This window comes from Bubalus bubalis, chromosome 9 (assembly GCF_019923935.1).
Source record: "Bubalus bubalis isolate 160015118507 breed Murrah chromosome 9, NDDB_SH_1, whole genome shotgun sequence".
Taxonomy (NCBI): Eukaryota; Metazoa; Chordata; class Mammalia; order Artiodactyla; family Bovidae; genus Bubalus; species Bubalus bubalis.
In genome coordinates this window covers 48,343,542-48,353,775 of record NC_059165.1, presented here as the reverse complement: position 1 = coordinate 48,353,775, position 10,234 = coordinate 48,343,542, and the positions used below count along the sequence as shown (strand labels likewise).

Sequence of the window (10,234 nt, the reverse complement as noted above, 5' to 3'; positions counted from 1 at the left end):
AGCTGGGAGTATGTGCCCTTTAACCAATATTTTCCCCACACCCCCCTCCCCAGCCTCAGGCAGTCACCAGGCTGCTGTCTCTAAGTTCAACTTCTTTAGATTCCAGATAGAAGTGAGAACACGCAGTGTTTATCTCTGTCAGATTTATTTCACTTAGCTCAATGCCCTCAAGGTCCACCCATATTGTTGCAAAGGGCAGGATTTCCTTCCTTTATGGCTGAATAACATTCCTCTGTGTGTGTACAATTTTTTTCTCTTTGTTGAAGTGTAGTTGACTTATGTTAGTTCCAGGTGTACAGCAAAGTGGTTCAGTTCTATTTTTCAGATTATTTTCCATTATAGATTATTACTATAAGATACTGAATATAGTTCCCTGTACTATGTAGTAAATCCACGTTGCTTCTCTATTTTTATATATAGTAGTTTGTATCTGTTAATCTCATACTCCTAGTTCTCCCTCCTCTAACCCCCTTTAGTAACCATAAATTTATGCATTTCCTTCATCCATTTATGCATTCATGAACATTAAAGTTGTCTCCATGTCTTGACTATTGTTAATAATGCTGCCATGAGCACAGAGGTGGCGATACCTCCTTAAAATAGTTTATTTGCTTCAGATATATACCTGGAAGAGGGAATGCTGGATCGTATGGTAGCTCTATTTTTAGTTTTTTGAAGAACCTGCATACTGTTCTCCATAGTGGCTGTACCACTTCACACTCCCACCAACAGTATATGAGGGCTCCCTTTTCCTACATCCTCACAAATACTCACCATCCTTGTGTTTTTGTTGACAGCCATTCTAATAGATGTGAGATGGTATCTCGTTGTGGCTTTGACTTGCATTTCCCTGATGATTAGTGATGTTGAGCATCTTTTCATGTACATATTGGTCATTTGAATATCTTTTTGGGGGAATATCTATTCAAGTTCTCTGCCCATATTTTAATTAGATTGTTGGCTTTTTTGCTGCTGAGCTGTTTGAGTTCCTAGCATATTTTAGATATTAACCTTTTATCAGATAGATGACTTGCAAACATGTTATCCCACTCTGTAAGTTGCCTTTTTATTTTGCTGATAATTTCTTTTGCTGTGAGGAATCTTTAGTGTTTGATGTAATCTCAATTTTTATTTTTGTTTTGGTTGCTTACACTTTTAGTGTCATAGCTAAAAAATCTTTGCCAAGACCAATGTCAAAGGAGTTTTTCTCTGTCAGACTCCAATATCCACCTGCCCTTTTTCTTGGTCCCAAGACTTTTACTATGCTTTGTCCCACATCTCATTAATTAACTTATTTTCTCTTAACAAATATTAATGAAATCTTAATATGTTCCAAGAAATGTGCTCAGGGTGAGGGCCACAGCAGTGAACAAAGAGATCAGGTCCCTATTTTCATGGACCTTACGTTTTCATTGAGGGAGGAGTGTCAGATTGGTGTTCAGTTGCTCAGTTGTGTCCGACTCTGCGACCCCATGAACTGCAGCACGCCAGACTTCCCTGTCCTTCTCTATCTCCTGGAGTTTGCTCAAACTCATGTTCATTGAATCAATGATGCCATCCAACCATCTCATCCTCTGTCGTCCCCTTCTCCTCCTGCCCTCAATCTTTCCCAGCATCAGGGTCTTTTCCAATGTGTTGAGGTCCTTTAATGGACCAGAACCTGGTGGTCCAGAGTCAACCGATAAGAAAGTAAAGGAGAGAGAAAGAGGCTGATATTCCTTGGTTTACGCAGAAAGCCAATAAAGCCCCTGGCACGGGGCTTGCTCTGTTCACAGGGGCCTCAGGCGCCTCTCAATGGGGGAAGGCACAGAGTGCCTTCTTGAGAGGGTCTTAGAAGCCCAGGCAGGAAAGTGAACTCAGAGGGCCTCTGCACTCCGATGAAATAGCCTGAGAAAGAGAGAGAAAGAAAGACACGGGGACCAGAGCTCTGATGGAGCAAAGGTGTTTTAATCAACATGGTGTGGGCATATATACTGTAGTTATTCTCAGCAAAGGTAAAGATTAAAATTCCAGACTTACAAAACATAGGTGATCCATATTAAAGAGAGAGAGAGTTGTAAATAATCACTTTTACCATATGGTTCATAAAAAGAAAGAGGGTACTTATCACCATAGAGAACAACTAACAAAGGAAATGCCTGGATCCCTCAGCCCCCGGAGAGGCTTGCCTCTCCTCTTAATTCCTGAATATTCAGGAATTAATAAGGAACAGAGAATTCCTGACAGATCCAAAACAGCACACAGGAAGCCTCCTATTAAATGCTTCCTGACACAGTAAGTCCACTGTTCACATCAGGTGGCCAAAGTATTGGAGCTTCAGCTTCAGCATTAGTCCTTCCAATGAATGTTTAGGGTTGATTTCCTTTAGGATAGCTTGGTTTGATCTCTCTGCTGTCCAAGGGACTCTTAAGAGTCTTTTCTAGCACCACAGTTAAAAGGCATCAATTCTTCAGCTCTCAGCCCTCTTTATAGTCCAACTCTGCACATGACTACTGGAAAAACTATATAGCTTTGACTATACAGACCTTTGTCAGCAAAGTGATGTCTCTGCTTTTCAATGTGCTATCTAGGCTTGTCATAGCTTTTTTTCTAAGGAGCAAGGGTCTTTTAATTTCATGGCTGCAGTCACATCCTCCTTGATTTGGAGCCCAAGAAAATAGTCTGTCACTGTTTCCATTTTTTTCCCCATCTATTAGCCATGAAGTGATGGGACTGGATGCCATGATCTTAGTTTTTTGAATGTTGAGTTTTTGGCCAGCTTTTCCACTCTCCTCTTTCACCTTCATCAAGAGGCTCTTAGGTTCCTCTTTGCTTTCTGCCTTTAAGGTGGTGTCATCTGCATATATGAAGGAGGGGAAAGAGGGGTAAGAGGAGTAGACCTGAAAGGTCTCTCTGAGGGTATGACATTTGAACTGAGTTCTGATAGTGGCAAAGAGGCAATGTTTTTGTTACTAATGAAAAGCTAGTAATAAAAGTGTTTTAATGTGGAAAGCTGGGGAAAGAGTGTAGTTTCAACAACTGGGACAGCAAGTGCAAAGGCCATGAGGCAGGGCAGACCTCAGCTATTTCAGGAATACAAAGTGGGCCATTATGGCTCTAGTAGAGTGACTAGGATGTGCTGGGAGACATGGCTAGTTATTGTCGTTCAGTCCCCCAGTTGTGTGCAACTCTTTGCAACCCCACGGACTGCAGCACGCCAGGTCTCCCTGTTTCTCACCATCTCCCAAAGTTTGCCCAAGTTCATATCCATTGCATTGGTGATGTCATCCAGCCATCTCATCTTCTGATGCCGTCTTCTCTTTCTGCCCTCCATCTTTCCCAGCATCAGGGACTTTTCCAATGAGTCAGCTGTTTGCATCAGGGGACCAAAATACTGGAGTGTTAGCTTCAGCATCAGTCCTTGCAAGAGTATTCAGGGTTGATTTTCCTTAAGATTGACTGGTTTGATCTACTTGCTGTCCAAGGGACTCTCAGGAGTCTTCCCCAGCGCCATAGTTCGAAGGCATCAATTCTTCGGCACTCTGCCTTCTTTACGGTCCAGGTCTCACAACCATACATGACCACTGGGAAGACCATAGCCTTGACTATATGGACCTTTGTCAGCAGAGTAATGTCTCTGCTTTACAACACACTGTCTAGGTTTGTCATATGTTTCCTGCCAAGAAGCAAACGTCTTCTGATTTCATGGCTGATGTCACCATCCACAGTGATTTTAGAGCCCAAGAAGAGGAAATCTGTCACTAATTCCACCTCTTCCCCCTTTATTTGCCATGAAGTAATGGGGCCAGATGCCATGATCTTAGTTTTTTTAGTATTTAGTTTTAAGCCAGCTCTTTCACTCATGTTCTTCAGCCTCATCAAGAAGGTCTTTAGTTCCTCTTCGCCTTCTGCCATTAGAGTGGTATCATCTGCATATCTGAGGTTGTTGATGTTTCCCCTGCCTGTCTTGATTCCAGCTTCTAACTCATCCAGCCTGGCATTTCTCATGTTGTGCTCAGAATATAGATTAAACGAACAGGGTGACAGCAGACAGCCCTGTCATACTCCTTTCTCAATCTTGAACCAATCAGTTGTTCCCTACAGGGTTGTAGCTGTTGCTTCTTGACCCGCATATAGGTTTCTCGGGAGACAGGTAAGATGGTCTAGTATTCCCACCTCTTTAAGAACTTTCCACAGTTTGTTATGATCCACACAGTCAAAAGGCTTTGGTGTAGTTGATGAAACAGCAGTAGATGTTTTTCTGGAATTCCCTAGCTTTCTCTGTGATCCAGCAAATGTTGGCAATTTGATCTCTGGTTCCTCTTCTTTTTCTAAACCCAGCTAGGACATCTGGAAGTTCTTGTTTTGTATAATGCTGAAGCCTAGCATGCAAGATTTTAAGCGTGACCTTACTAGCATGGGTTCAGTTCAGTCGCTCAGTCGTGTCCGACTCTTTGAGACCCCATGAACTGCAGCACGCCAGGCCTTCCTGTCCATCACCAACTCCCGGAGTCTACCCAAACCCATGTCCATTGAGTTGGTGATGTCATCCAGCCATCTCATCCTCTGTCATCCCCTTCTCCTCCTGCCCTCAATCTTTCCCAGCATCAGGGTCTTTTCAAATGAGTCACCTCTTCATATCAGGTGGTCAAAGTACTGGAGTTTCAGCTTCAACATCAGTCCTTCCAATGAACACCCAGGACTGATCTCCTTTAGGATGGACTGGTTGGATCTCCTTGCAGTCCAAGGGACTCTCAAGAGTCTTCTCCAACACCACAGTTTAAAAACATCAATTCTTCGGTGCTCAGCTTTCTTTATAGTCCAACTCTCACATTCATACATGACTACTAGAAAAACCATAGCCTTGACTAGACAGACCTTTGTTGACTAAGTAATATCACTGCTTTTTAATATACTATCTAGGTTGGTCATAACTTTCCTTCCAAGCATGGGAGATGAGTGCAATTGTTCAGTGGTCAGCACATTCTTTAGTACTACCCTTCTTGGGAATCGGGATGAGGATTGACCTTTTCCAGCCCTGTAGCCACTGCTGGGTCTTACAGAGTTGCTGACATATGAATGCAACACCTTGATGGCATCATCCTTTAGGATTTTGAAGAGTTCTACTGGAATTTCATCACATCCACTAACTTATTAGCTTTACTCCATCACATCCAACACAGCAGTGCTTCTTAAGGCCCACTTGACTTCACTCTCCAGAATGTCTGGCTCTGGGTGGCTGACCACACCATCGTAGCAATCTGGTTCATTTGGATCTTTTTTGTACAGTTCTTCTGTGTATTCTTTCCATCTTTTCTTGAGTCCTTCAGTGTCTACTAGGTCTCAACCACTTATGTCCTTTATTGTGCCCATCTTTGGGCAAAATGTCCTCTTGATACCCCCAATTTTCCTGAAGAGGTCTCTAGTCTTTCCTCTTCTGTTTTTCTCTTCCAGTTTTATACACTGTTCATTCATAAAGGTCTTCTTGTCTCTCTGTGCTATTCTCTGGAAATCTGCATTTGGTTGGATGTACCTTTCCCCTTCTCCCTTGCTTTTTGTTTCTCGTCTTTCTTTAGCTATTTGTAAGGCCTCCTCAGATAACCACTTTGCCTTCTTGTTTGTCTTTTTGTTCAAGATGGTTTTGTTTGCTGCCTCCCATACATTATTACAGACCTCCATCCACAGTTCTTCAGGCATGCTGTTTATAAGCTCTAATCCCTTGAATCTATTCGTTACCTCCACTGCATATTCATAGGAGATTTGATTTAAGTCGTACCTGGTTGGCCTAGTGGTTTTCCCAGCTTTCTTGGGTTTAAGCCTGAATTTTGCAATGAGAAGCTGATGATCTGAGCCACAGTTAGATCCAGGTCTTGTTTTTGCTGATTGTATACAGCTTCTCCATCTTCAGCTCTAAAGAATATAACCAGTTTGATTTCAGTATTGACCATGCATTCTCTTGGCAGAGTTCAGAGGCTGCCACAGCAAGTATACTGGGGTGGTTTGCCATTCCCTCCTCCAGTGGATCACGTCAGAACTCTCCACTATGACTCGTCCATTTTGGCTGGCCCTACCCGGCACGGTTCATAGCTTCATTGAGTTATGCAAACCCCTTCAATACGACAAGGCAGTGATCCGTGAAGGGGGGGCATGGCTAGAGGGATCATTTATTAGACACCATCTGTAAACAAGACACAACCCTCTCTCCTGGCACTTACTTTCTCATCTGCTCAGACTGCTTGCTTCCTGCCCATAAATACTTCCTTCTATTAATACTCCTCTGAGTCTTATCTACCTTTCAAGACCTGCCCCTGCCCATCTCCTCCCAGAAGCTTCCTTGACTCTCCCAGCTCTTAGACATGGCAGGGTGGGGGTGGGGAGATTGGCACCCAGTATGTGTTGAAGCAGGAAGCTCTGTTTACTCTCTTGCCTCCTAAGCCAGTGTTTCTCAGGGTGCGGTCTTCAGACCACTTGCATCACAGTTTCCCTAAAATGTTCCTAAGTTTTAAAAGTGTTTTTAGCTCTTTGCCGCATCTACTGCGAGAATGAAGACCATTCTCAGCAACCAGACTGTCGACATCCCAGAAAATGTCGACATTAACTTGAAGGGACGGACAGTTATTGTGAAGGGCCCCAGAGGCACCCTGCGGAGGGACTTCAATCACATCAATGTAGAACTCAGTCTCCTTGGAAAGAAAAAGAAGAGGCTCCGTGTTGACAAATGGTGGGGAAACAGAAAGGAACTGGCCACTGTTCGCACAATCTGTAGTCACGTACAGAACATGATCAAGGGTGTTACACTGGGTTTCCGTTACAAGATGAGGTCAGTGTATGCCCACTTCCCCATCAACGTTGTTATTCAGGAGAATGGTTCTCTTGTGGAAATCCGAAATTTTTTGGGTGAAAAATATATACGCAGGGTTCGAATGAGGCCAGGGGTTGCCTGTTCAGTATCTCAAGCCCAGAAAGATGAGTTGATTCTTGAAGGAAATGACATTGAACTTGTGTCAAATTCAGCTGCTTTGATTCAGCAAGCCACCACAGTTAAAAACAAGGATATCAGAAAATTTTTGGATGGTATCTATGTTTCTGAAAAAGGAACAGTTCAGCAGGCTGATGAATAAGATCTCAGTGATCCTGCTGCAGAAACAACAAGATAGCAGATGGTTCTATGGACTCAGTTGTGATGTTTTAAAGAGACAATAAAAACTTGATTTGAGAAAAAAAAAAAAAAAAAAAAAAAAAAAAAAAAATAAAAGTGTTTTTAGTGAAATATTTAAGTTTTAGCAAGTGGAATAATGTATATTTCTATGCTCACCATCTGTTTTTAAGAACTTTACCACTTGTCCATGCTTGCTTCAGTAATCATAAATACAGGTGAAACCTGAGTGCTTGTCAGAAGTGCAGATTCCAAGGCCCTAGCCTGGGTCTACTCATTCAGAATCTCTGGACAAAGAGCTGTGCATTTTTAACAATCCGTTTTCCCTCTTCCTACCTCACCCACCATGATTCCTATGCATAGTGAAGTTTGACAATCACTGACATATCTTGGTTAAAATCTGCTCCATCAAGCAGTGGTCTGTTCTTTTTACAGCCAGCTCCGAAGGTTTTAATCTTTGCTATGCATCAGAGGCACCTGGGGGAACTTTCAGAAATGCAGATCCCAGGCTCCTCCCTAACCTTGTAAATCAGAATGGGTCACAGGGATGTCAGCAAACTCTATGACCAAAACCTGGAAAAGGTGGATTTTGAACGGTTGCTGGGGGCTGGGGGAAGAGGGGGGAGGGAGTGGGGAAGACCCGTCTCCCTTGTTCTGTTTGAAACATTCCTGGCATCATCTAAGTCGGATTCTGATATCCTTACACTTGCTTTCCCCCAGAATAATGTCAGCAAGCATTTCCTATGGCTCTTTGTGCTGGGCAGAGCTGCTTGCAAGAGCCCTGACCCATGTCTGGGCTGCATTCCCAGCTCAGACATTAACTCAGTGAGTGGACTGGAAGTTGAGTCACCAGATTTAGCAAAGTTTTAAGTATGTAATGAATAATTTTCTAATAGAAGTATGTTCTAAACATTCCACGGGACATACACTAAAAAAAAAATTGTTTATATAAAATTCAAGTTTAACTGAAAGTCCTGTGTTTTATCTGGCAGTCTTGCCTTAGGCAGTATCTTCTGTTCCTGCAAACCTCCGTTTCCACGTTTGGAAGATGAGGGGGCCTCGGCTAGATGACTTCTGTGGGTTCTTAGGACTTGGATGCTGTGGTAGTCAATTCAGAGGCATCCCACAGTTCCGGGAGCTCTTCTCCCCGGCTCCACCAGAGGGCGCCCTGGCTCTCCTCAGCGGGTTCGGGGATTACGGTTCAGGGAGCAGACTGCTCGGTCCGTCTGGCTCTGTGGGGGCCATCTGGAAACCGGGTTGTGAGGCTTCGATGTCCCCAGGCCTTTACTCATCCCTGGTACCGCTGGTTCAGAAGGAGAGACGGGGAGAGCTCATAGGATGGGACCATCTTATCCAGCTGCCCCTCTACCATTATTTAGAAGGAGAGGCTGGACCCCTGAGGGGAAGGCCCTAATCCAGGCAAAGACCACTGTCCTGGAAACTAGGCTTTAACTCCCTCTTCAGGGCCCCTTTGCCTCATGAGGGTTCCCTTATTTCTATTTCCGGCTGGACATATTTTAACCCTTGCAGTTCTAAAACCAAAACCAGTGTAGAGACCAGGCAGCCCAGCACAGCCTAACCACTGTGACATGCCTGAGCACCTTCACAAAGAGGATGTGGTCTTGAAACTTTGTAAATGAGAGCGCACCAGGGATAAAGGACTCATCTAGGCAGTAGGGAAAGTGCAGGCCCCTCTCGTTTAAGTCGGGAATGTTGCCATCAACATCGTCTTCCTCTCTGCCAGATACATGACCCATCAGGCAGGGGCCATTATCATCAGGATTTTACAGATGAGGAAACAAGCTCAGCGTTTGGTCATTGGGCTAAATGGGGCTCAGACCAGTTCTGTAGCTGTTGGGAGAGAAGACCTAGAAGATCTCTAAAGGACCCCCAACCCCTTCAAGAAAAAGAGGAATTGCTCAAAGGGAGAGATACCCACCACTTCAGGACTGGAAATGATTTTAGGAGACTTACCAATTTGGCATTGAATTAGGTGTAATTCAATTCTCTTCTGGACCATTGGATTATCAAAGAGAAAGTCTTTTCTTCCTTTAATAAGAAACAGCATCCTTCAGGCACAGGGAATATTTGTAATTGCATCACATTTTTTTCCACTGTATTTTTTTTTCCTGTTTTTTTTTTTAATTTTATTTATGTCAATAGTAAATGATACTGATTTTTCTCTCAGGGTAATGAGATGATTTCCTTTAAACGTTAATTTTTTTTTTTTTTTTAAGAGATTTGACTTACAGGGAGCGAAGCACTGATGGAAGGAGAAAATGAGAACATTGCCTGTAAGGACTCTGAGGCCCCTCAACTCCGCTCCTCAGCGTTGCTGCCACCCCTCTTGTCCTCCGAGGGCTCCTTGATGCTGCCTTTCCCTTGAAAACTCAGCAAAACTCCCTAGAGGGAGAATTCTAGATATGGGCGGAGGGGGGAAGCTCTGGTTTCCAATTTCCCCCATTTTATGAAAAATGAGCAAGTCACTCAGCCTCCCTGAACCTCAATTTCCTCCTCTGTGAGTATGGGGAGCAGAGCTGTTCTGAGAGCGAGAGCTGTGTATTATACAGATGATCTCCCCAGGCACAAGGACTGCATCCTACAGTCTCCGGGAAATGTCACAGCTCCATCCCTACCCGAAGGAACAACCCATTCAAGCCAGGTTCCGTCAGAGCTCTCTGCTTTATGGCCTTTGCAGCACATGTTTCTGCCTCAAACGGTCTGACTTGTGCACAGTCTGCCTAGCCAGGATGAAAGCTCCAGGACAGCAGAGGCCATGCCTGTGCTTACTCAGGAGAACATAAAACGTTATTGCGGGCATCTGGTAAACACCATAGATGAAGGTATGAGCCAGTTCCGAAATGCACCCTGTCAGTCTCTGCCTGGATTCCTCTAGATGATGGTACTAGGCTGGACTTGCTTCCGCAAATGGCCAGGATTAAACTGCCCAGTTCTTGCCTGCCATTGTGTGAACAAGCAACACCGTAATACAAGTTTATGAGTTTTATGATTTTTTTAAATGACTTTGAATTGTTAGCAGTTTGAAAATAATGTAAGAGAGGGATAAACCAACTCTAGACTTGGCATCTGGAGACCTCG

The 10,234-nt window shown here is 43.8% G+C and overlaps 1 protein-coding gene across 1 annotated transcript; it reads left to right on the top strand.

Annotated features, from left to right (window-relative positions):
* The first annotated feature begins 6,502 nt into the window (after window positions 1–6,502).
* On the top strand, window positions 6,503–7,195 carry LOC123466148 (60S ribosomal protein L9). Its single transcript, XM_045166559.1, has one exon. The coding sequence runs from the start codon at window positions 6,522–6,524 to the stop codon at window positions 7,098–7,100; it is 579 nt and encodes a 192-aa protein (XP_045022494.1). The 5' UTR covers window positions 6,503–6,521; the 3' UTR covers window positions 7,101–7,195.
* Window positions 7,196–10,234: the final 3,039 nt, after the last annotated feature.